The sequence below is a fragment of the Syngnathus typhle genome, linkage group LG1, assembly GCF_033458585.1.
Source record: "Syngnathus typhle isolate RoL2023-S1 ecotype Sweden linkage group LG1, RoL_Styp_1.0, whole genome shotgun sequence".
Lineage (NCBI taxonomy): Eukaryota > Metazoa > Chordata > Actinopteri > Syngnathiformes > Syngnathidae > Syngnathus > Syngnathus typhle.
Genome location: NC_083738.1, coordinates 12,379,269 through 12,404,713, shown reverse-complemented (window position 1 = coordinate 12,404,713; position 25,445 = coordinate 12,379,269). Strand labels below are relative to the sequence as shown.

The 25,445-nt window shown below is 40.5% G+C and overlaps 3 protein-coding genes across 6 annotated transcripts; 1 reads left to right on the top strand and 2 right to left on the bottom strand.

Annotated features, from left to right (window-relative positions):
• Nucleotides 1–759: 759 nt before the first annotated feature.
• LOC133160987 (zinc finger protein 514-like) lies at nucleotides 760–7,608 on the bottom strand. Its single transcript, XM_061289144.1, has 4 exons — nucleotides 7,167–7,608; nucleotides 4,720–4,805; nucleotides 4,570–4,645; nucleotides 760–3,395 (listed from the first exon to the last, which is right to left on the bottom strand). Exons 1-4 carry the CDS (start codon nucleotides 7,459–7,461, stop codon nucleotides 2,656–2,658), a joined length of 1,197 nt encoding a protein of 398 aa, XP_061145128.1. The 5' UTR covers nucleotides 7,462–7,608; the 3' UTR covers nucleotides 760–2,655.
• A 324-nt stretch (nucleotides 7,609–7,932) lies between these two features.
• smtnl1 (smoothelin-like 1) lies at nucleotides 7,933–11,704 on the bottom strand. Of its 3 annotated transcripts, none has more exons than XM_061288609.1 (6): nucleotides 11,480–11,704; nucleotides 10,428–10,439; nucleotides 9,216–9,754; nucleotides 8,907–9,021; nucleotides 8,674–8,825; nucleotides 7,933–8,488 (listed from the first exon to the last, which is right to left on the bottom strand). In XM_061288609.1, exons 1-6 carry the CDS (start codon nucleotides 11,558–11,560, stop codon nucleotides 8,122–8,124), a joined length of 1,266 nt encoding a protein of 421 aa, XP_061144593.1. In that variant the 5' UTR covers nucleotides 11,561–11,704; the 3' UTR covers nucleotides 7,933–8,121. The 3 variants fall into 3 exon arrangements, with proteins under 3 accessions (XP_061144593.1, XP_061144584.1, XP_061144602.1); XM_061288600.1 differs by having other exon boundaries at nucleotides 10,386–10,439; nucleotides 11,480–11,703; XM_061288618.1 differs by lacking the exon at nucleotides 10,428–10,439 and having other exon boundaries at nucleotides 11,480–11,701.
• A 3,002-nt stretch (nucleotides 11,705–14,706) lies between these two features.
• Nucleotides 14,707–23,838, top strand: slc43a3b (solute carrier family 43 member 3b). Of its 2 annotated transcripts, none has more exons than XM_061278923.1 (13): nucleotides 14,707–14,948; nucleotides 15,914–16,142; nucleotides 16,220–16,349; nucleotides 17,193–17,239; nucleotides 17,331–17,407; nucleotides 18,109–18,201; nucleotides 18,583–18,722; nucleotides 18,876–19,009; nucleotides 20,305–20,448; nucleotides 20,649–20,756; nucleotides 22,146–22,332; nucleotides 23,251–23,374; nucleotides 23,441–23,838. In XM_061278923.1, exons 2-13 carry the CDS (start codon nucleotides 15,956–15,958, stop codon nucleotides 23,567–23,569), a joined length of 1,500 nt encoding a protein of 499 aa, XP_061134907.1. In that variant the 5' UTR covers nucleotides 14,707–14,948; nucleotides 15,914–15,955; the 3' UTR covers nucleotides 23,570–23,838. The 2 variants fall into 2 exon arrangements, with proteins under 2 accessions (XP_061134907.1, XP_061134916.1); XM_061278932.1 differs by having other exon boundaries at nucleotides 14,708–14,948; nucleotides 18,876–18,979.
• The last annotated feature ends 1,607 nt before the right edge of the window (nucleotides 23,839–25,445 follow it).

Sequence of the window (25,445 nt, the reverse complement as noted above, 5' to 3'; positions counted from 1 at the left end):
ACGGACGAACAGCCCTTCACACTTACAATCACATCTAGGAAAATTTGGGGTGGTCAATTGGCCTATCATGCATGTTTTGAAATGTGGGAGGAAACCGGAGCACCCGAAAGAAAACCAATGCTGGCATGCGGAGAACGTGCAAACTTCACAGAGGAAGGGTAAAGTCAGAATCAAACTCAAAACCTCAGAACTATGAGGTGGAGATGCAAAACAGTCTGCAACCGTGCCGCTTATGTGCATGCTAGTGAGGACAAGGAGAAAGAGCGTACCAAATTGTGATCCTAATACAAGGCCATGGAAAATATAGTACTCAAGCGGCTTTCCGTAGTAGCCATGAACAGCATTGTTTTATTACTCGGATTTTGAATGAGTAATTTGGGATTTAAAGGCTGTCTCAGCAGGAAAAAAAGAGGGCCGCCTCCCTTCTCTCCTCCCACTTCTCGTCCACATGAACTCATACTGATGTCATTTCAGTGATTGCCCAAGAACAATAGCCTGGGAGGAAGCGCGACGCTTGTGGAAATACACGCATGACATTCCACAGCCACACAACCAGGAAGAAAAGTGCCACAAACTTAAACAATACAAGAGCCATCTGCTGTGGTACAATCAAGAGAAATAATCTGCTGCTCATCACTTTGAAAATATCATACGTGGCATTTACAATGAAATTTAATTGGAGTTAATGGTTCGTGTTGGGCCTAGGTCATTTGTAGATGGCAAAAGTTCAAATGCTTATGTAAAAAAAAAAAAGAAAACTTGTTATTTTCAATATGCATTTATTTTGGCATGTTTGACATATTAAATTAAACAATTATAATGAAGAAAATAATTATTATTTTCTAATTAACTGAATCAGACTCAGTTAAAGACAGTTATTTGACAAAAATGTTAATTTTAAATTGTTTAGGTCATAAATAGTTTTAGTAAAAAAAAACAAAGTAATATAGTAAAAATATACATTTCATTAACAAATATCTCAGTGGTCTCAGAGAGGTTTCAGTGGAAATGGAAAAAAAAAAACAGAAATGGAGCAGCACGTATGATGCCCCTGGCCATACTTTGCCCACCATAGAGTGCAAGGATGTCACAATATTCTAGATCAGGCTGAAAAGTGTTTATGTTAAACCAAAAGAGCTACAATATTACTGGTCCAATAGGAACAGAAAAAAACAGTACAAAAGTACAAAAAGTTCAACAACAGCGGAGGTAGTTAAAACACACAAATAACTCCATTAAACAAACCCCCAATGCTCTTTGTCACCTGTGCCACAAACTGGTGAAACAATTTAACATTTTTGCTTAAAATTTAAGCATTTAGCATTTATACATTTTAAAACTGCAAAACCAGACTGGACAGAAAGCAAATGTTGCATTTAAATCTGAATTCAGTCTAACAAAATGTATTAAAATGCCATGCAAATGAAAACAAATTACAAAATAATCTACAATCTAAAGACAGCGCAGAGGTAACAATGACGTTGGAGTCTCTGAATTGGACAATTGAACACATTTGTTAATAAACTGTTACACATTTTCACTTGTGCACAATATTGTAGCAATACAAGATTCAATCATGGTAAGGTAAATACAGTAGCATCAAAAGGCAGATATTATTGGCTGTTTTTTGGTCATTTATTCAGCCTAAAAACCTGTTTCTCTGCAGTACATCAGGTTTGTGGTTTATTCGGTAATGCTGGTGTTATGTATTGTTTGGTCTCAGTTCTAACCCACATTTGAAACAAAAGTTACGTTTACAACACACAAAGAGGAACACAGTGCCATATTAAAGTACAGTGCAATAAAAAAGCATTTGCGCCCGCTATTTTTTTTTTTTGCATAGATTCTCCATTGTGATGTTTAACCTCATTAAACAAAGGTATAGATCAGACAAAGATAACCTTTTAAATGCACTTTGCCAGGAGTGGCCGGTTAACTGAAAGTACCTGTAGAGCACAATGATGACTCATCTAGGGGTCACAAAGTTACCCAACCCCCCGTCACCCCCACCTCCCGTACTGCCAACCTCAACAACCTCCACTCCCGCCCCTCCTGCTCCTCCATCCATCTACTTCGCACTGCTGACCGATGTCCTGTTATTAACTATATCCTATTGTCTCTCCCCCCGTATGTGCCCACCCATTTTTATTCCCTGTAAAGCGTCTTTGGGTCATTGAAAAGCGCTATATAAATTAAATGAATTATTATTATTATTATTATTAACGTCTAAGGAATTGCTGTACTGCTTTGCCTCAGTTAACAACAGAGTTCCTGACTCAACAATAAAGAAGAGATCAGCAGCCATCGTACAAAAACGTATTTTTTTGAATAGCTTTAAGAAAAAAAAGGTTTTGAAAAGGCCTAATCAAAGTCCAGACTTGTCCGGAGTGCTTTTTGAAATACTGGGAACCCTCCAGTGTTACTAAATTAAAGCAATTCTTCAAGAGTGGGCTAAAACATCTCTATAGAGATGTGAAAGATTGATTGCCGGTAATAGAAAACTGGTTAGGTTTTGTATTTTTTTTTCTTCCATTATAATTAACAAGCACTATTTGGAATAAAATTTTAATTTAGGCAGGTTATCTTTGTGGAAATTAGGAAGGAAGCAAATCATTTTTCACTGCGCTCTAAATAATCCTTTTCCACAAATCGAGGTCAAAGCGGTCCGTTAGAGTTGTGTGTCATCATGTGCCTCCGGAGGTTGCTGGGATTGTTGAAGCTGGCCGTGCACTGCGAGCAGGTGTACGGCTTCTCCCCGGAGTGAGTCCTCAAGTGGATCTTCAGGCTGCCGTTCTGGGTGAAGCGCTTCCCGCAAAGCGTGCAGGCATACGGCTTCTCTCCAGTGTGTATCCGCATGTGGATGGTCAGCGTGGTCTTGTTGGCGAAGGACTTGCCGCACATTATGCAGGAAATGTGAGTGGCCCGGTGCCCCACCAGGTCTTCGCGAGCGGGGAAGGACATGCCACACAAGTTGCAATCAAAAGATTTGCTGACTGTGTGAGATGGGAAAACGGGATTCATCTGCTGGGGGAACTGGTCCATGTAACTGGGATGTCCTGCGTCACTGTCGGCTGTTCTTAATATGGTCGCCTGAGAGGAGAGGATTCTGTCCACCCGGCTATTTCTCAAAGGGGCTCTGTTGTCACTGGCACTTGGGACGACATTCAGGAAACCATCATGGCTGACTGTAAGGTCCTGAGAATGAAAAGCTTGTTGATCGGTGGCAGCAAAGAGGCTTTCAATCTCGTCCTGGAGAGGTCCTTCTCCTCGTCCGTGAACGCTAATGATTCTCAGCTCCTTGTTGCTGACTGTCAGGGAAGATCCCGAGGGCTCTATGTTTTGTGCACCGGTGGCAACCTCATTCTGTGCAGAGGGATTTAAGAAGACGTCCTGACCTGAAAATGCAAAATACATCACTAAACAAGCACAGCCATCCATCGCGGACAAACAGAATATAGGCATTCACTGATATTGTCGAAAACCTGCTAACCCATAAGCAGACACGGGAGAGGAGAAGCGCTTTGACAATAACGAGAATGTGACTAAGAAGTTGCATGTAGGTGACAGTACAAAACACAACTACAAGGGCTACCAAGAAGTGTCTGAGTTGTTACATACGAGAACAGGCGGTTATGATGGGACTCATGCACCATCACCCTCACCGACAACAAAATATCAGAGAGACGGACGGAAACAAGGACTTTCCTTAAGTTCACTTAAGTGTCAACTTGACACCAAATAACCGGGGAATTCAGGGTGTGAGCATTCATTAGAGGCCAAACGATGCTTTACCGCCATCTTGTGGCAGCTACAGGAAACTATAAACCACTGGTGGGGTTACTCAAATTTCTCGTTTTTTGCAGCAGATGCAGGCTAAATTTCGACTGACAGAGACAATATACTGTAACTTTTTTCTCCTCTAACCATAATGTATTCGTCTTAAACACGCTTATGTCCTGCTACTAATGCACAGCTACAGCCCATCTTGCATAGGAGAGTCAACCGTTCCATTAAGCTCCAATGCATTTCTTGCTCACTTGCCAAACAGACTGAGTGACACAAATGGTTTGATAATATTGTTGTTTATGTGATAGTTACTTAAAATATTGTTTATATATCGTTGTATGGGTCTGTGGAATAATTTGAACTGCGGCGCGTCACACGGCATTGTTGACAAAGGACGATCGATGGATTTAATGAATTGGAGTGACACAGATGGTTTTATAAACGTGTTATTTATGTAATAGTTTTTTTTAAATAACTGAATGTTACGTCAGGCCCGTTCTCAGCTCCTCGTTTGTGTTTGTCACGTTAGCATACCGTATCGTTTAGCCTGTTGTTGCTCGTTCATGTCTGTTCTTGGTGTTGGCTTTTGTCGAATAAATTGCCTCCCAAAATGCGACTTATACTCCGGAGCGACTTATATATGTTCTTTTTCACATTTTTGGGCATTTTATGGCTGGTGCGACTTATACTCCGGTGCGACTTATAGTCCGAAAATTACGGTAATAAATATGGCTTTGAGCAACGTATGCTGCCAGAGAATATGACCACGCACATGCGACTTACTTTCACTCGACTCGCATCCTCCAGCGTCCTCTTCATCTTTAATCAGGATGACATCTGGGATCTCTTGAACTGCATGCTAGCAATAAAGCAAATGCATGTTCAAAACAAAACATTGCATTTGTTGCTGCAGGACATGCAAAGAAAATTTACCTCTTTTGCATCAGGAGGGGACGTTTCAGTCGCCAGGGGCACAGAGATGGAAGAAGTTTGTCGGCTTGCTGGAGGCTTTAGGATAACTGCAAATGCAATGCAAAACTGTGTATGAAATGTAACAGTATGATCAACGTGATAAATTTAGACTATGGAAATATAGACTAAGAAGATATATCTGTTACAATAAACGGTTTAGGGATATCACAAAAATCTCGTCAGAAACCATTAGCCTATCGTTTATTCCATTCGATTACTCGAGTAATCGAATGAAATAATTGAATCATACTGCTTGGTGCTTGGGCCCTAATGTCATTATCACAGCATATAAACTACCGTTTTTTTCCGTGTATAGTGCGCAAAATTTAACGAATTTATTGTCCTAAAATCTGGGGTGCGCATTATACATGGGTACAAAAATTTTTTAATTTTTTTTTTTTAATTATTATTTTTTTTTTTTAGAAAACAAAACCAACAACAGGACTGACCGACAAAGTCGTCGAACAAAAAGACAGGGTGACATTACCAAAGACAGGAACAGAAAGCAAACAGACATCATGACAGTAAGACATGCAATGATCCGACGGTGAGCGAGGGGCAGACAGGACTTAAATACAAAACACGTTACATCGATTGAGGTGACACAGGAAGAGAGGGGCGACGCGAACAGAAACTATGGCAACCTAGACACATAGCAAAACTGGGGACGAGACGTGACAAATGTCCCTCGAAATGAAACTTGAAATCACCAAGTTTTGGTTTCCAAGGGTGTTTTTATTCCTCTTCAACGTCTCTCCCATACAGAGCCGCCTTTTTCACGTCCGCACGCCTCTTTCCTGTGCGCGCACGGAGCGCGGTGGTGCGTTTATGGGCAGTCGGAGAAATCAACGCCAACAAAAAAAATTACATCCAGCCTAGTTAAGACCATACCAAAGACTATAAAAATGGGACCCATTGCCTCCCTATGATCATTGGGACTTAAAAAATAAATTAATAAATAAATAAATTTCATAAAAAAAAAAATTCATAAAAATTGGGTGCGTATTATACATGGGTACAGGCTTTTTTCCAGCATCAGCATGCCATTTTTAGGGTGCGTATTATACATGGGGGCGCACTATACACGGAAAAAAACGGTATATCATCCATTAAATATAAAACACATTGAATCTAATATTAAATGTGTTACTTGAGAGATCAGTGAAGCAAATCATGTCTGCTATGTTTCCAGTTATTGCACTTACTCGAGTCAGTGAACCAAATCATCAGAGTAAGCCAATTTAAGTCAGTGAACCAAATCATGAGTCCACGGTGTTTTCGATGAGTCTGCTAACTTGAGTCCGTGAAGCACATCATCTGTGTCTGCTAACTCGCCTTGTGTCCTGTTAGTTAGCCAGAGGACTCACAGGGTGGGGGAAATCATTAACCTGGTTGACTCGGGCACCTAAAAGTTACAGTCAAACACCTTTAGGCAGCATGAACCAACCCAATAAAAAATATCCAGAAAAACAAGAGTTCAGAACATTGAGCTGAAATAGCACGCAATCCATAAGGACGGACAGAGAGACAGAAGGACAGACTCTCCCCCTGCGTAAGCCAGTCCATGTCCAGGCCCGTCTGACGTTTGACATTCTCCCAATCCTCTTTGGATAATTTAAATGCTCTCTAGCAAACTTCAGACAGGCCTGGTCATGTACTGGTTAAAACAGGGGGACACGTCTGGCACTCCGGGATTTGAGTCCCTGGTAATGTAGTGTGTTACTGATGGTAGTCTGTTACTTTGGTCTCAGCTCTCCGCAGGTCATTCACTAGGTCCCCCCGCGTGGTTCCGGGATTTTTGTTCACCGTTCTTGTGATCATTTTGACCCCGCTGGGTAAGATCTTGTGTGGAGCTCTAGATTGAGGCCATTAATGACCAAATACTTATTTTCCACTGTAATTTGTAAATTCTTTCAAAATCAGGCAATTTTCTAGATTTTTTATTTATTTATTTCGTCTCTCAGAGTTGAAGTGTACATATGATGAAAATTACAGCCATCTCTCATCCTGGAAGTGGGAGAACTTGCACAATTGGTGGCTGACTATATACTTTTTTGTCTCACTGTACATGCAATATATTATTTCATTGAAAATTTAATTTCTTTTATGAGCGATGTACAGTGGCAGTGAACTCAGTTCAACATACTCCAAACAACATTGGCATTTCCTAGGAAGCTTGTACAAGTGATCATTTGAAAATGAAAACGTTTGCTGAGATTTATGGTAATAAAGAGTTTCATACTAATATTTATGTTTCCGCAACCTTCTTAAACTGTCACAAAAAGTGTTGATAAAAGATCTGTCTAATAATGTCGGTTTCATTCATTTTACAACATTAACATTAAATTGAACGAAATTTAACACACCTACATTATGAGAGTGAAACTTTTTGTGGCTTGCTTGGTTACCTGGTGTTTTGCATCGGGCTTTGGTCAGATTTGCTCTGAATGTTGAGAAGCGGCTGGACGGCCGATTGTTCCTGGTCTGCAAGCGGAGGGAGAAGATCTCGCTCCTCATCGCCTTCATCCTCACCCTCAGGCTCTCGTTGTCCCTCAAGCTCTGGTTGAGATGGAGCTGCAGGGACGCTGAGCTCTCCGAGAATAGCTGGCTTATTTCCAGCACTGCCGCTTTCACCAGCACGTCCATGATGGATAAAAGCTGCGACTCGAGATTCAAATTCTCCGTCGGCATGTTTGTTGACATGAGTCAGGTCGGTGCCGGTAGAAAAATCAGTCCGAAGGGGGGAAACGTAACGCTACAGCCGTTAGATTAGCCGTGCTAAATACAATAGCACTTCCGGTATACGACGCTCATTACCGTAATGCTTTGGCTACAGCCGCCACTTTTTCTTTCTCTGTCATTTAACGGCGAGCGCGGACTATAGTGCATTACCGCCATCCTCTGGATGTGAATGATCTCTACATATAAGGGCCCGTTAGGGACATAATTCATAAGTGAAATCTTAATTCAAAAGAAATAAATAAATAGTCATAATATACAAATAATTCGACCGCTAAATTATATTATTCCAATTACTAAATTTTAATAGTACTATAAAATATCTTCAAAACTTCATTCACACAACTGTGATTATATTCATTCTTCCTTGTCCATCACAGTGTTGTTCATCCATTCCCTCAAGCTCCCACTCTTTGAGTCATTAGCATTAAAATATTGATTTTTGGATTTATTTTTTAGAATACACAATGATTATAATTTAAAGGCGGCTACTTCATGTGCACAGGAATAAAACATCAGCTCATACAAAAATACACACAAGATAGCTTGTATAAGTGTCAAATCAACAACAATCTAAGACTGGCAATTCCCTTGAAGAGAAATATTTTTGGTGTCATTTCTTTTCTAGGACTCTGCCTCCAAAAGCACCGCTCCATCTCCCTTTGTCTCACAGCTCTTTGGCGCCTCTTCTTCCTCTCCAGTTGTTTCGGAACTATTTCTACTTGTCTCCTTGTCACAACTCACTGTCTCGTTCTCAGCATGCTTTTTAGCGTCATCCTCTCCCTTCTCGTCCTTTCCTTCATCTGCATTGACTTTCTCCTCTTTCTCTTTCTCTTTCTCTTTCTCCTCTTTCTCTTTCTTCTCTTTCTCAATTTTGGAGAGGCTTTGGCACAGGGCCTGGACATAAGTGAACACACACATGGGGTCCGGGTGGTTGCCCATCATGAGCATATCAGGCACTTCCAGCAGTGGCCAGCAGTCTGCCAGTGACCTGTGGGGAGGGGCATGCGGGACAAATGAAGAGAGAAGAACAAAGGCGTGAGAGAAATCAATCATGGATGGTTGGGTGGACAGATAGATACAGACAGACAGATGGATGGAGGGATAGAGATATGTATGATAGATTGACGGAGACAGACTGACAGAAAACTAGACTGAAATTCTGCAGATGCATACTCTGCAGTCTTGAACGCCAGTGTGAAATTCTTTTCTCTTTCAGTGGGTTTCAAGGCATTGTAGTCGAACGCGGCGGGAAAGTAGCGATGGATCAATGCACAGAAAGCCATCCCGTCACACCAAGATGAGGAGAAGTTTTCTATGTTGACACCCTGAAACACAGACACAAGGCTTCCTGTCTTGACTTGGCTGAATAATAAATATTGCATACCTGTCATTCGACCCGATAGTACCTGATAGTGTTGCGTTTTGCTGCGGCACCACTGCAACATTCTCTGTTTGATGGAACTCCCTGTGGCCGAAGCTGTGGATGACTTCTGAATTTTGAAATTGCGTGGTATCGGCGTCCTAGACAATCCATAAACAGATGCGTGCTGAAGTACATCAAACGTAGCAAAGTGCATCTCCAGTGGATGGATGGATGGATGGATGGATGGATGGATGGATGGATGGATGGATGGATGGATGGATGGATGGATGGATGAACAGACGGGTTAGACAGACGGACAGACAGACCGACAGATCTGGGTTTCATGACTCACTCAGGTGCGCCCTGTTGGAACTTAGCAATGATGTCATTCTTCTTGGACGCTCGACCAGAGCGACCCGTGGGTCTCGGGCGGGACAGAGCATGAGGTGTTTCTTTTTGGTTTCTTTTGGCCTTTGCTTGTTTTTCTGAATCTTTTAGCCCTTCTTTGGCTTTTGCTTGATCTTCCTTGACATGTTTTTTCGCCTCATCATCCTTTACTGGCTTTTTAACAACGCTTTTGTCTTTACTTGTATTTTCTTTAACTTTGTCTTTGCTCTTGACCTTCTCCTCCCCTGTATCTCTATTTTTTTCCTCCTCCCTATCTCTGCTCTTTTTTTTCTCTCCAGGGTCTTTCTGATCTTCTTGTCCAATGTCGTCAGCGTCACCTTCAACCGACTTTGAAGCAGTTGTCTGCAGTGAGTGTTTGTCCGCAGCCTCCTCAGCCACTTGTGTGGAATCCTCCCTCGCCGCTGCCATTAACCCTTGACCTTCCACCGTGCCCCGCTCCGGAGAGCCGCCTCCTGGGTCGTTGTTTGGCTCTGGTTCATCTGTCTGCAGGGCACACAGCACAGACGTTGAGAGTGGTCAGGGCCTAAGATTCCTAAGATAAGTTGTTTAGAAGTCGTTAAGTTCAGCACCGTTGATGTTAGTTTCCTTAGCATGTCTACGGTGTTTTTCCTTGTGAGCTAAAATTTAGCTAGCAGACGTTCACAAGGCAAAGTTATGTGGTTTGGTTGTATGCACAAAGTGTGATTTTCATTTTTTTTCGTTTAGTTTCACAGTAAACCTCATCAGGAAGTGGCAATAATCAATGTGAAGCAAGCACGACCTTTTTTTTGGAATGATTGTTCCCTATCTGCCAAACTGTTGCTGCTCTGAGCTTTACCGCTGCCACAAATCTCTGCTCGTCGATCAAAGTGAAAAAGTCACTTGACTCACACAATAAACATTCGTAAGTAAAGAAACAAATCTTCATTTGATGCCTAGATAATGTAAGGAAGATTAATTGAGATATTTGTTATGTTGGCATTTGAGACTCAAGTTGGTCGTTTGAAGTAAGTGCAGCTAATATTAGTCAGGACTCTCCTCTGGAGATATGGCAACCCTCAGCAAGCAGTCGTGCAACGTGAGATAGGAAACACCACTCTGGGATTTGGGGAGCATCTCGATTTAGACATTTTACATGCATCAAGACAGTCAGCGCTTCTTCTGAAGGGGGCCTTGCCTCTGGAACATTCTGAAATTCAAATAAGCACACAAGAATGAGCTCTAAAATTGTCGATTAAGTATATATGTACATCTGATTTATCTTCTTCTTTTTGTCTGATAAAAGCCCGTACATTTAAGGTTTAGTTTTTTTATTTTAATTTCAGATTTAAAAATATGTATGGATGCTTATTCGTTGGACAGCAAATGTTGAAAATCATCAATTGCCAATTTTTTTCTGCATTGCGTTGCTTTCTATTTTAGAGTCTCTATTGGCAATATTCGAACCTTATCATTCAAACTGACAATTGACTTTCTTTTCCACATCTCGGACTGATGGAATATGAGCAATTGTAGTATATCCCAGTTTTAAAAACATTTGAGTTTCCAAAACTAATTTTGAATGCCCTTTTAATGTATTATACCATATCTCACCTGTTCTTCTTCTTCTTTGTAACCTTTCAAACAACGCTTATATGATTTGATCAAACATAATGTCACAGTAGGAGTGGTAAATCATAAATTACAAAGAATCTAAAATTGAACATTACATTTTGCCATACTAGATACTACAGCTGTTGTACTTTATCTAATATAGAGCAAAGGTTCCCAAATGTTGAGTCCTGAGTCCTGTCTGAGTACCACTATCATGATCAACATAAAAAAATAAATAAAAAAACAAACAAACAAACGCACAGAACACACAAATACAATAGGCCCAGTATTCACCATTCATTACCAAAACAAATTTTCCTGCAACATTTTCCATATTCATTTAACTTGCAAGGTAAATACAACTAAATTTGTGTTGTGTGGTTCTTTCATGCACCACTAGGGGGCGTACCACGCTAACAAGTCGAGAGCTCTTATTAGTAACTCATACTAAGGCTGGATAATTGAAATGAAATGTAGCATCTTCGTTTCTTGGTACATTATGAATTTTCATGCACTTTGAGCACATTGCAAAAAGTGATGCCAAAGTTATGCCAAAGTTATTTTCGTGCAGTCTTGTCAGCAAGGATGAAGACCACAAGACTTTTCAAATGTCCAATAGTCCAGAATCACCCATACCTGCTTGTTGTCACTTGAGTCAGTCGGACTTGTCCCCTCTGAAACCTCGGGCGTCTCCTTGTCGACTGTATCTCCATCCATTACAACAGAAGTTTAATCAGATTTCCTGGCAAAGTTGTTCAGTGCACTTCTGCGCTCGCTTGCCCGCTCTTGCCCACTGTTGTCTGTGAGCTCCATTCACCCGACACTTTGCAAGGATGCCTTTGCTTCTTTATCTGACCTCTCTAACAACACATGTCCCAAAAATAGCATCTTAGTGACATAGGCGAGGTCCAACGTGGCCCGACAGCTGCATCTGCTGTGGAAACCGCGGCAATACACGCATGCACCTGTGCGTGTGTAAACAAACACACACAAACATACACACACACACGCACATGCACACACATCCCTTTTAACTGTAGGGATATGAAGTGTGAATTTGGTTGCTGAAAATAGATATTCAACCTGAAATATGTGTGATGTGTTTTGACAGCCTTGTCTCCAGATCAATGTTTAAGGAACAGAAGTTTGAGATTAAGATTATTTGAATGATACTCTAGTAACCCTACCTACATACATTTTCAAATGTTAAGTAATAAAGTAATATGAAAAAATCATCACCCACAAGGACAAAATTGCTTCACTGATCAATTTGCAGAGGAATTGCGTTCCTGTGTCTCTCTTGAGATGCAATTCTTCAGCACTGCAAAAGGACAGACAAGGGGTGGAGGAAGGAGAACAGGATAAACAGCATCTCAACTGCAACAATAGGATTGTTTTTTCATGAGCATTGTGTTCAAAGGGAACCACGTTTGAGTGTGACGCAGTCCGTTAGAAAAAGCTCACTGGGCTGTGACCTGTAACATGGTGAGAGAGGAATAAATAAAGACGTTCAAGTAAGCAAGAACAACTGCTGGGAACAGAGCATAATGTAACATTAACAATTCACTTTTAATTGCTTTTCTCTCTGTGATAGCGTCCACTATAACTGATGTTGCAAGTCCACCCCTGTTTAGGAAACAGATCACTGGACACCATATGTAGTTTTAAATTCTGATTATTACTCATTTTCTACAGCATATAACAGTATTTATTATAAGAGTGATGTAAATAGGTGTTGGTATCTGCAAACACTCATGCAAATGTTAAAAAATATCATTTTTAATTGTAATAATTTGAATATCTTATACTTGAATACATTTATTAAGAGTGTTTTTACTTTTGTCGCAATTATGAGTTTACAGCGGCATTATCGTAAAGGTAAGGGATTGACGACGTACGTAGTCTTTAGAAACTACCCGCTTTACTGCAGTGGCTCAAGTGATTAAAGGCAATGGCTAGAAATGACCACACGAGGGGGCTATTACACGGAGCAAATGATTGCGCTCCAGCTTCATCCTCCGATGCTTGACGAATGAATGAAACCCATGGATGGCCAATTGGTCTCTTGTGGAACATGTCCACATAATCACATTTATTTTTGTATTTTTTGATTTGCTAATCAGTGCTCACGCACACTTTTAAATGTTCAGTTTTCAGCTAGATTGTCTTGTGTCCATTCAATCCGAGTTTTTCTTCATTGGTTAAGCCCAAACAAAAATGACACTCTCAAAATTACATGGACATATTCTCAAACCATCTTGCAATTGTTCACCACAGAATGGCATATGTCATTGATTTCATAAACTTGCAAATATGTCTTACCAAGTGTCTCAGTGCATCTTTGATTATGGTTATGAACAAGAAGCTACAGTTAGTACAATGAGCCCACATTTAGCATATTTTCCAAAGAGACAGATCTTGCTTATGGTTATTTCTTCTTGTTTTTGCCTAAAGTGATAAAGTGTGTGTGAGAGAGAGAGAGAGAGAGAGAGAGAGAGAGAGAGAGAGAGAGAGAGAGAGAGAGAGAGAGAGAGAGAGAGAGAGAGAGAGAGAGAGAGAGAGAGAGAGAGAAGGACAATATTTTTTATCCACTGTCATCATTTTCTACACAACATTCTATGAAAAAGGAAGTAATGATTGTGAAAGAGAATCTCGTGGTTATCTCTATTTTGGCTCTTTTTTCCATGGTATCTTAAGTTTAATAAAATTAGATCAGAAGTTGCTGCAACCGTTTGCTGATGTCGACATTGTTCATGTTTGAGGTTCCTCAATTTCACATTTGTGCGTGCCAACCATTACTAAATTGCATTTGGTGTGTTATGATAGGTGGTTGAACTGTGATCATTTGATAAAACATGATTTCAGAAATGTAAGTGTTTCATTGTTTTGACTCATCACAGAGTTGGGCACTGCCAAATTTGATTCATAAGCGTTGCTAAATTTCATTATGTAAAGAATTCAAGAATTTAAAAAGAGGCTTTTAAAATCATTAACAAAATCAAACCATGCAGAGTGTTGGCGTGCCTTCTGAACGTGCAAAAATCACGCTTCACCCACCTGTCAACTCTCAATCAAATTCCACTTTTTCCACCTGGAAATAAAAGTTAATCTTTCACACATTTTGGGCCAAATAACTGGTCATGTGAACAAAGATGCTCATGTCCTTGTTTAGCCACGCCCCCCCATAAAAATCAGGAAAACTGCAATTTTGGGTTTTTTAGTAATAGTAGCGACCAAACGTTTTATTGTTACTTATCTGTTGTTATTATTAGCAGTCAGACCTCTGCTTGATGTTGAATTTGCGTAAAGAGTTTTAATGTAGATGTTATGGCTAACTTGCGGTAGAAGTTCTTTGACCAGAAAATAAAGCAATACAGTAAATGTTCTTTAAAAAAGTTTAAAAAAATATAAAACTGGGAAGTCCCTCCATCTATTATGAGTACCCCTTGTCCCCACGGGGGTCGCGGGCATGCTGGAAGCTATCCCAGCAGTCATCGGACAGTAGGCGGGGGACACCCTGAAATGGTTGCCAGCCAATTGCAGGCCACACAGAGACGAGGCACGGGGAGAACATGCAAACTCCACACAGGGAGGGTCGGAGGTAGAATTGAACCCTCTGAACTGTGAGGTGGACGTGCTAACCAGTGCTCCACCGCCTATTAAGTATGCCAAAGGAATGATGCGCCACCGTGCCACCCTAAGCTGGCAAGTGAATGTCGTTAAATTGTGAAAAAGGAAAACTCAAAAGTTTTTTTCAGGTCTGAACTGCAGCAGTGTTGAATGCTAAGAAGAATGCCTATGTGTCTGTTTCCAATCAACTTTTGCTTTCAGTCGCTGCGCTCACATGACCTTTAGACTGTTGCAACAAGCGTGAATTGCAACACTCATCATCGCTGCAGAAGGACTGTGGACACTTTTCTCTTGCTTCTTTTTTACAACTACCAAGGTGGCGAGGGTCTTTTAAGGCACCAAAAGGAGGGATTGAGAAAGGAGGAATGAGGAAACCTGAACGCAAGAGGAAGGAGGAGCTGGCCTATTTAAAAAGGAGGGAATGAGTCAGGGATGTGTTGTGAGATCCATCGAGGCACAAGAGAGAGCATAACAGGTCAGTATTTCTTCTTTTCTTTGTTTTTATCAAAACAATGACTTGAAAGGTCACGTGGATAAATGAACCCTTTGTAGAAGACTCTTGTAGAAAACATGAATATACAGAAATTCAACTTTGAATTGAATTTACTCCCATGAGCAGTCGTAAAACACTAAAGCAAGGCTCTACTCTATAGAGTGCAAAATTTCTGGTGAAATATGGTCTTAAGGTACACGTTATATGTGCAGCAGAGCCCTGAATTTTTGAATGTTCAGAGAAGCAGCAATGAATGTTGGTGTTTATTGTGAGGTCAGCGCAGAGATGGAGGAAAAATCGCTTCCATCTGGTCCTGATGGACTGAGAGCTCCTGCAGGAGGGCAACGGGTCAAAGTGGTGTTGGACTGGGTGGGTGCTGTTAATGTGACTGCCAATCAGTTCTGACGTTCAAGTAGGGGAGGGGGAACCCATGATGCTCTGCACCACTCTTTGGAAAACCTCAGTGTAGTGCAGTGCTTCTCAAATAGTGGGGCGGGCCCCCCTGGGGGGGCGTAGTGCGATACCAAGGGGGGCGCGGGAACATGTTTTTCTTTTGGCTGTATTAGATTAAAGGGTAATTACACATCCATTGCAGTAGGTGGGGGTGGCGGTATCACTGGAAGAGTAGCAGCACTTTGAATCTGTTCTGTTACAGACTAAAAAACACTGTTATTAATAAAGTTATTTTTTTATTGTAAGTTGATCTTTCTTTTTTATTTATTTTTTGTTTTTCCTTTAATGTTAATAACATGGGGGGGGGGCGCAAAATGTTTTCTTCTTCCTAGGGGGGGCGTCACAGGAAATAATTGAGAAGCACTGGTGTAGTGGGTGACAAAAAATGACGAGGTCAATGAAGTGCAGATAACTGAAAAATCCACATGGGCGCATTATCAAATTAGTCCTTCATCACTTAATTGCCACCACTGATATGTTGTTATTTTGGGCAGGTGTGAACAAAAGCGTGTGTGCGAGTGGCAGAAGCTGGGACCATGCCGGACTGCTGGAGTCGCTTGAGGGTGCGACGGGGGCTCACCTTCATCACGGGCCTGGTGGAGTGTCTTTGTTTTGCCGGCATTATATTTGGGTGGGCCTCGCTTGTTTTCGTCCTCAAGAAGGATGGTTACTTCGACTATCTGTGCGTCAACAGCACAGGAATCAATGGCTCGCAGGCCTTGGGTCAGTTTGCGCTTCTCATTTCATTTGATCTGGGCGGACCAAATGTGCAACATCAGCTTTTTGTTTGACTTTTTCAGATTGCAGTGAACAGGACGAGCAGTTATCCCTGGTCTTCACCATTGCATCCTTCATGAATAATTTTGTCACTGTTGCAAGTGGTTTCATTTTCGACCACTTTGGCACTACGGTGGCTCGGCTCTTGGGAATGTGAGTGCATCTTGACATGAACCGTTCAGTGCCATGATGAAGTTCAGTCAGTTTGAGTGTCCATAGATGCAACATCTAATATTTTGGCTGAGCTCAGTGGACACGCCCACAGCTTTTGAGATCAGCGACAACAGATTCATTTTTCACAATTTTCAAGGCTCTTTTTTTTGTCATTCAAGTTTTCGAAGATTGTTAACAATCTTTGAGATCTTGGATGACAAAAAAAAGTCAGTAAAAAAACCCCACCTGACCAAAGAATGAAAACTATATTGAAAAGTTGAAAGGAGAAACATTCGGCTCACAGTGAGCGGGAACTATTTCGTTGTGTAAACACAGACCTGTGGCTCCAAACCAACGACAAAAATATGCTGGCACAAGGAACGTCCATGTGGTTCCACTAAAACAGGCCGGAAAGGAATACACACGGCCGAGGAACGCAAATAACTTCTTCCAGCTCTACTGTTCTTGGGGTGGTACAAGAAATTAAAGAAAAACAGAAGCCCCAGGTCATGAGGCAGGTAATTAAATCCAGGTCCAAGTGTTTAGACAACAACATCTTTTTTGGGCGGGGTGGCCTCTTTTATTAAAGGTGAAAGTACACTTAAATGTTTTTATTTTGAATCTGTTGTGGTGTATACGTAAAGGCCAAATCTTGAAATAGTCATTATTCAAATACTTCTGCACAAACGGAATGTACGAATTATTTTCTCATTGTCTGCCACTCTACAGTGTATTATTTCTAATATGTTTATGTATTTCGGTGATACTTATCCAAAGTCTTTATTATGGTGTTGGATTGCAAAAAAACATGCACTGAGCATGAATGTATTGTTCTTTTTCCAGAGCTTTTCACACTATGGGTACCTTGATGGTGGCCTTCTCAAATTCTGGTAAAACAAAACACTTTTGTGTCTTTACTTTGAATCCTGAAAGCATGAAAGTGAGGATTCTGGTTTATTTGTCTTTTTTTTCCCCCATTAGCTCTTTCTGTCCTGCTTTTCCCAGCCCTCTCCTTCATAGCTGTTGGCGGCATCATCTTGCTCATGACTAACATGCAGGTCGGTAGTAAACATTTTCGGCAACCAAGTCTTAACCAGCAGGGTTTGATTAAAGCAACAGGCAAATATTTGACATAAGAAAACTGTCACATAAAGCCCACCTGTCACATGTAAACAAAATGTGACCTCTTCATTTGACCCCACATTTGTCCCATCACAGTAGTAGACACAGCAAAAACATACTGTCAATGCCAGGGGCGGAGCCACAACTTAGATGTGCTAGTGCATGCATAAATTTGTTCACATTCATGCAACTCAAATTGCTTCCAAATGACGCTACTTATTTTGTTTCCGGTTTAACTGCACAAAGATGTCTTTTCCTTTGGGTTTTTCAACCAAGTTTGCTCCCACCCTATTTTCCCACCGCGGACTATAATTAACATCTGTCTGGAGCTTATGAGCCCATGGAGGAACACATGCCCCCACCCCCAAGAATAACATACTCCTACAGTTGTCTTGTGATTGAAAAATCTAAAAAATGAAAAACATTTCTAAGACACCCTCACATACATACAAAGGAGAATTGGGGCCCATAAAAAGAAAGAAAACCGATATAAATGTAACATGTTGCAAACGTAGCATTTTTCCATAATACCACGAGGTGTTGATGTCTGCTTATGTATCTGCTATGTATATGTTCAAAAATTAAGATAGTAAATTGTTAATTTCATGGTTATCAACATATATTTCGACTTCTAAAGGTGGGAAATCTTTTTGGCACCCGTCGTTCAACCATCATCACTCTCTACAACGGGGCCTTTGACTCTTCCTCAGCACTCTTCTTACTTATCAAGGTAAGTCTCAGTTTACGTTATTTATCTAACTAGACCTGGGCAAAATATGGATCGGGCCACATCCATTGTCCATCACAACCACCACGGAGGCAATATACAACGTGCCAGACCTTTATTTTAAAAGGTGTGCTTTTTTATGTGGATGTTCGTACAAGCTTGGTAGCGAGCAAGAGCAACGACTTGCTTGAAGTGTTGCCAACTTAATGGCTTTTTCTCGTGTACCGTAAAACTAACATGAAACAAAGATGGGGTTATAACCTGTTGACTTGGTCTTCGGCAGGCAAGTGTTCCAGTTTCTCATGTGGCCCCTTTGCAAAATGAATTGTTGAATGCAATACAAAACCACTGTCATGCCATTAATGTTGTCTTTTTCCGGTACAGTTGGTATACGAGTCTGGCATCTCTCTCCGTGCCTGTTTCCTGTTCCTGTCCATCTGCAGTGTTCTTCACGTGCTCAGAACTTTCTTCCTTTTTCCCAGAACCTTCATTCCATATCCACTACCTGATAACTACACATATGGGTATGTGAACGACTTGTCTGTGTATGCATAAGTGTATGCTTATTTATTCTTACGAGTGTAAATGCTGAATATTCATACCTGTGAAGCATGACATACTATGAATAAGTAACCCCAAAAAGTAATATTCTATCTCACGTTGTTTTGTGATCTCAGGCTATCCTGCAGCAACCTAAATATTGCCAAACATTCTACTAATGTGAGCTCACGGCAGACCACAAAGTCTGAGCAGGTTTCAAGCAACGCAGCAGAAAAAACAGGTCAGAGTGCAACTGCAAGTTTACACCCAGGTGACACACAGACATGCAAGTGCAGGATGCAAATTTAACTTTAGCAAAAAAAGTTTGAGCATTATCATCTTGCCCAATGCAGTTATTCTTCAAGCAATATGACTTTCATCCAGTCATCCACAGTCTACGATTGGTTTTCTTTAGCCCATTGTGGCCTTGTTTTTCGTGTTTATAGTTTAATGATGTATTTTGTTTGCTTAATGTAAATCCCATTCCCTTAAGGCATTGTTTTTTTTTTTTAAAGGGTTTGGTTGCACACGTTGATTCCAGTTTCCTCCTATTTGTTCCTCATCTGTTTTGCTGTAGATTTCCTCTTTATCAAAACAGTGATTTCGGTTTTCTGTCTTGATACTTTAGTTGAATGATGCTCGTCATTAACAACCTACTCATGTTGTTTGTACTCGGTCCAGATATCTTGTCGTATCTGACTGTGAACAACCAACATCTTATGCAACACTTTTTGATGATTTACTTTCTTTAAGAATTCAATTGACATCTTTCGTGTCAGATTTAATCTGATACTGGCGCTAGTTTTGGTCACGAAAAATATACCGGATGATTACGGAATTAGTTTGTTAGAAGTGAGGGTTTTCACATGTTTTTCCTTCTGATTGGTCTAAAAATGGGACTCTTGCTACCACATTTTTTCCTTAATTTATTTTTTTGCCTCTTTAGTGTTTTCTTACAGCCAGAAAGTTGCCATTTACAATGATTGCATTATTTTTGTCAGGCATTTTTGTCATTTTCAAAACATCTATTTCTAAGATGTTGTAAAAATCTTATTTCATTTGGCTCACGAGGGAATTATACCATTTACGTAAATCCTATGATACGTCGGCAACTACATACTATTTGTGAAGCATGTAAAATTTGTTACCCGGTGCACTTGTTGTAGCTAACATTAGCTACTTTACCAAATTGACCATTTTAACCACAATGGCTTTAAATAGCAGGAAGAAAAATAGCATCATTCCAGGAATCAAGCTACAGGCAAATTTCTTAGTGACAACAAATATTTGTGAATGGTGCTGCTTAGGGTATTGTTTTTTTTCTGTTTATCCTTACCGATGATTTTTCAATGAGTACATAAATCTAGCCGACATATATGGTGATCAAGATCATGTCACTTGTTCCACTGAAATTGGATGAATGTTTTACCAATGAATTATAAAATGCTGCCTAGTGAACGACCCGACCTGAATAAAATGAGTGTTGCAGCTTTGAATAATTGTCCAGTTTAAATCTGGTGGTGAACTAATGATTTTCAATTCTCTCCAATTTCTTGTCTCTCCCAGAGAAAACTTTACGTGAATGTGTTCTATCCAGATTATACATATGGCACGTAATCTGGTTGTCTGTGATCCAATTGAGACATTATCTGTTCATTGGCACTCTTAACCCAACACTGCAGAAGCTAACTGATGGAGAGCCTACGCTTGGTAAGATCACACGTCCTCGCATCACCTTCTTCATTGTGTCGCTTGCAAACACTGCAGTGAACTGCAATTCAAATATGCCGTACCATACCAATTTACAAATTCATTATCCCAGAAAGACACGAATCCTATGACAAACAGGAGCTGTGAAGGTGGCGATAATCATCATCCTAATTTAGCAACTTTCTTCTTTGTGTTGGTAGTCAGCCAGTTTATCAACGCATTTGCCTTCACCCAACTGTGCGGGGTCCTGTGTGCACCCTGGAACGGCCTCATCATGGACAGAAACAAACACAAATCCCGGGCGGAAGGTAATGAACCACGACCACAGTTGACTTTATCAACAACAGGAAAAAAATTAACAGATGGAAGCCTCGGTAAACACCAGACAGAGTGACAAATTCATTGTGGGTACAAAGTAGAACCCAGTGAACAAACAGACTGTCAGGCCAAAAAAGAAGTGACACGAGTTGAATTTAGGATTGAATATTAGGAATGCGGTGATTCATTCATTGATTTGAGACAAATGACAAAACTGGATGAACTATTCTAGGAGATATCATCCAAGGTGTTTAAAAGTGTTGACCTGCATTAAACAGTCATAGTGCCGTAAGAGACCCCTGACAATAATTTCATCTACTCTATTCTGTTCAAAGCAATTGGCCGTCCACCATTATATCAGGTGCGAGTTGCAATGTTCTCATGACAGAAATTGATGACTGCAGATTGAAAAGATGGCAAAACCTTGCTTTGTTTGGGGTCACGCTGACAGATACACCATAGAAGGTTTAGTTGTTTGTTTTTCCCTCTTACTCGGTGACATATTAGTAGCGACACAGTAAAAATATTTGACAGGAGTCAGTCCTATTTACCTTAAAGCAAAAACCCAGCCATACCCTTAATCTTACTGTATTGTCTGTATTGAAATAATTGCATTTTTAGGATAATACTGACCATCAGTGCAAATGCACTTCACATACAAACTGTTCAGAAAAGCTAAAACTATCTCTAGATATTCCAATGGATTTTTTTTTTTAGTCAATGACACACCTGACAATTTAGTGACAGAAGTTAGACCGTCTAAAAGTAGGTCTAAATTGCGACGCAGTTCTTTAAATCGATTTGGGACAATCGCTCTCAATCATTGTAGAATGTATCCATTTATTGGACAAATTATCGTGATTATCATTTTAAAAATGTTTTTATACCATTTCTGTGACCATGGCATGACAATGGGTTGGGAGGGGCGGCCTGGGATGATTGTAGAGTTGTCACACACGGATTTGGGGTAGAAGGCTCTCTCAAAGTGCCCATCCAACTTGACATCATCCGCAAGAGATCAATACACGCAAAATACTGAACTTGATGTTCTTGTGACACTGCTTTCAATCTTTGGCACCCATCAAACCTTCCAACGACAAAGTTTAATGCACATATTCCTCCATGGGCTTTTTGTCTACAAAATGAAAGACGCAAACATACAACGTTTAGGTGGACTTTTCAAAATAAGATATCCATTCCTGACAACAAAATTCCCTTTCTCTAAATCATCTATAAATCGGAGGTTCCAGGAATCAGGTGGATTGGTGTGGGCAGGAATTACGTACTTGTAAAAGCCTGACATTGAAGGAGCTGCTGAGGGACTCAAAAACCTCAAATTATACTCAAAACGCTAATTCTTATTTTGTGCGCGTGTGTAGGTATGAGTGAACAAGAGTCAGACCTGAATTCCTCAGTTCTATCTCTCTTTCTGACATCGTTGATGGCGTTGGTGTTCTCAATTTGTGCTGCCACACCACTCCTATCACTTCAGTACTTTACCTTCATCATCCAAGTGCTCAATCGCTCCTTCCTGTATGGTGGCAACGCAGCGTTCCTCAGTGTGGCGTGAGTAAAACTGCACACACAAGTTTTACACTCTCCCTTAATACTTGCACTAAGCAAGTTTTGTTTTCATTGCTTTTTATATGTTGAGCAGACATGAAGTGATCTGTTTCTTTTTTTTATCATAGGCTATACTTCCCCAATGCAGGCTCGATCTTACTCATTCGCAGTGTTGCAAAAGTTCATTTTCTACACAAACTAGTTCAAAGTTCAGTTCACAAATTTTAAAATGAACTTTTAAAATGTGTTAAAATTTTATATTTGAAATTTTATTGACAAAGTTCATGGTTCCAAAAATGAAAGGTTGATCGTTCTTTTCTTCCCCCAATCAAAAATGATGATAACTTATCGCTGCTCTTTGACCAGTGGGGTTGCTCGTTGCATAACGTATGAATTTAGGTAGACTGAAGTGTCATCGCACTTTCTTTGCTCGTCCGAGCACACGTCACATTTTGATGACATGCACCATGCCACAAATCCTTTTCCCCCCCTCCTTGTTTACATTGTGTTTAGCAGGGTTTTATTTTGAAGTCTGAGATGAGAAAACCTGGTGGGAGCGAAAATAAACTGTCCTTCAACACCGTTCATTGGCCCCAGAATGAACGCGTTCACAAAAACGTTCACGAAAGCAAAAATGCACTATTAACAGTCCTACCTCGCTGAGCTGCTTCATCTCTACGCTCCTGGCCGAGGCCTGTGGTCAGCTGACCAGCTGATCCTGGAAGTAGTGAGGCCTTGTTTTTTGTCAGAGCGCACACCATTGATAACTTTATCCACTGCTGGGCACAACGCGAAAATACGGCTTTTCACACTTGCACTTCTAGTATGTTCATTGTAGATGTCCCCCCTTAGTAGTCTTTCCATTACTCGTTGTAATGTTAACTTTTGTTTTGTGTTGTGATTTTTTTTTGGTGCGTTCAGATTCCCATCATGCCACTTTGGGAAGCTGTATGGCCTCATCATGACTATTTCGGCCATCTTCTCTTTACTGCAGTATGCTTGCTTTGCTCTGGTGAAGTCGGTTCTGCACGGAGATCCTTTATATGTGAGTATAGAATCACTTGCGAAATCTTCAATAAAAGGGCCAATTCCTTTATTTCTCTGTCTGCAGGTCAACATCGCTCTGACGCTGGTTATACTGCTGGCCTTCATCCATCCTCTGTCTGTCTTTTTGCACTGTCGAAGTCTTGCATCACAGCGAGCCAATAGGCAGCTTCCAAATTCGAGGCAACTTCTCTGACTCTGTGACTGGAATATCAATACTGTACTGTTGGTGCTCATTTGATTTTGAAATTATTCACATAGTTATAATTGTGTTTTGGATCACTATGTTATGTTTTGTGTGCTGTCAGAAGCACCATAGTTGCTGCGTGTACTGACCTTGTTTTTTTTTTTTTATGAATGCAAAAAAAAACATACTTATATCAAATACTGGCCATGTCATCTCATCTAATTTTAACTATTGTCCAGACACTGTAACTGAAAGAAATATAGAAGGCTTCCACCGAATTCTTGACATTTTATGGAGCTGCCAAAAATGATAACACCAATTTTTAAGCACAAGTCCAGCCGCGCTCAACAGAGCAATTTATGACTCAACTCTGCCCCCTACTGCTCACCGTAGTCAATCACGTCTACAGACCTCATGGTAGACAGAAATGACAGCCCATGGAGTTTTAGCTTTGTCTACTTCAAGAGCTTTGACACGATGAAGGATGAACATCAGGGTGACGTGGTGAAGTTCATGAGTGGTGAGGCAAAACTTCTCTGGAGTCCCATATGGACCCAAAACTGAAGACTATTTCAATTTGGCGCTTCATTGAAACATGTTTCAAATAAGACTCGGGTTTTTTTTTCCCAGATCTTGCTTTTAGATAATTATTAAATCCAATATTGAGCCCCCCCCCATTTTTTTCAAATATATATTCTATTCTACTTTAGAGGGCACTGTAGCACCCACTACTGTCCAGCGTAGATTCCCTTTAATTTACCGAGTTCTCTGATTTGGTGCTCTCTTGGACTGAAACTTCTCATTCCATCGCTTCAAACCTCATTTGCAAAAAAAAAAAAAAGAGACCCATATATAGATCCAACTATGTTCAACGTTGCCTTTACATTTCAGAGTCGCATGCTGCACCCTGAGCTTGTAGCTTGTTATTGCGTTGCACAGCTAGGCCTTCGCACTCACTTTCACAGCATCACTGAGAGGGTACGAAATTATGTCTGCTTCCAGAAACAAAACAGACAACTCCACTCACCAAGTCTCTCACTGTGGCCCCGCTGTGCAACATGTCGATTCTGTCACTTGGAATGTAAGCGTGTGCATATCTCCCGGAGTAGCCGATTATAGATGGAACCTTGCACAACACAGATGACAGAAATAGAAACAAAGGTAGGCGGAAATGAGAATAAAAATGACAACCTAACACCTTGATGGTCTCCGTATGGTTGCTGCTGGAAACACAAACCTACAAAAATGAATGGAACACTCAACATGTTGGCAGGTCCGTACCACACGTAGTACTCTGGGATGGTCATTCTTAAAATTTTGATACCAAGTATGACATTAAAAAATATTCAGCCGGGCGAAAGTGCAATGGTACAACCACAATAAATTGACACGTATCAAATGTGAAGTTATACTAAAAGGTAACGAAGGATCCGGTTATTTTTCAAAATATATTTTTTAACCCTCACTTAATAAATAAATAAACCGGAAGTGCTTTAAGTTTTTTTTTCTTTCATTTTAAAGCTTTCGCATTCCTCCACTTTGTCATTTGAAGTGTTATTTACGCAAAAAGTAAATTTCACAATGACTCAAAATTTCAAAGTCTGAATGGAGTTTGCAACCAAACCCCTATTTGATCAGTTTCGTGTATTTCTGCACGACTTCACTTTGCTGCTAAAACATTTATAATTGGCATTGTTTAAAAAAAAAGACAAAAACAAGTCCCATACACAAGACCGGAATGAGAATAACAAACAATAACGACCCTTTCAGGTTTCCAAAGAAAAGTCAAGTGCAATTTGTCTCCTCACTGGCCTGATATACACTGTTGGCAGAAGTGCACACACTGACCACATACTGCAGAAGGTCTTCAGCTGTGAGATGAGTT

Excerpts from the sequence above, each read along its gene's own strand:
- LOC133160987 (XM_061289144.1), bottom strand. The coding sequence starts at position 7,461 with ATGTCAACAAACATGCCGACGGAGAATTTGAATCTCGAGTCGCAGCTT. Across the intron at positions 4,646-4,719 it reads CCCCTCCTGATGCAAAAGAG|CATGCAGTTCAAGAGATCCC; the intron begins GTAAATTTTCTT and ends CTTTATTGCTAG. Across the intron at positions 3,396-4,569 it reads AGGATGCGAGTCGAGTGAAA|GTCAGGACGTCTTCTTAAAT; the intron begins GTAAGTCGCATG and ends TTGCATTTTCAG.
- smtnl1 (XM_061288600.1), bottom strand. The coding sequence starts at position 11,560 with ATGGATGGAGATACAGTCGACAAGGAGACGCCCGAGGTTTCAGAGGGG. Across the intron at positions 8,826-8,906 it reads GCAAAACGCAACACTATCAG|GGTGTCAACATAGAAAACTT; the intron begins GTACTATCGGGT and ends TCTGTGTTTCAG. Across the intron at positions 8,489-8,673 it reads CTGGCGTTCAAGACTGCAGA|GTCACTGGCAGACTGCTGGC; the intron begins GTATGCATCTGC and ends CCCTCCCCACAG.
- slc43a3b (XM_061278923.1), top strand. The coding sequence starts at position 15,956 with ATGCCGGACTGCTGGAGTCGCTTGAGGGTGCGACGGGGGCTCACCTTC. Across the intron at positions 17,240-17,330 it reads GGTGGCCTTCTCAAATTCTG|CTCTTTCTGTCCTGCTTTTC; the intron begins GTAAAACAAAAC and ends TTCCCCCATTAG. Across the intron at positions 19,010-20,304 it reads AACTGCAAGTTTACACCCAG|AGAAAACTTTACGTGAATGT; the intron begins GTGACACACAGA and ends TGTCTCTCCCAG.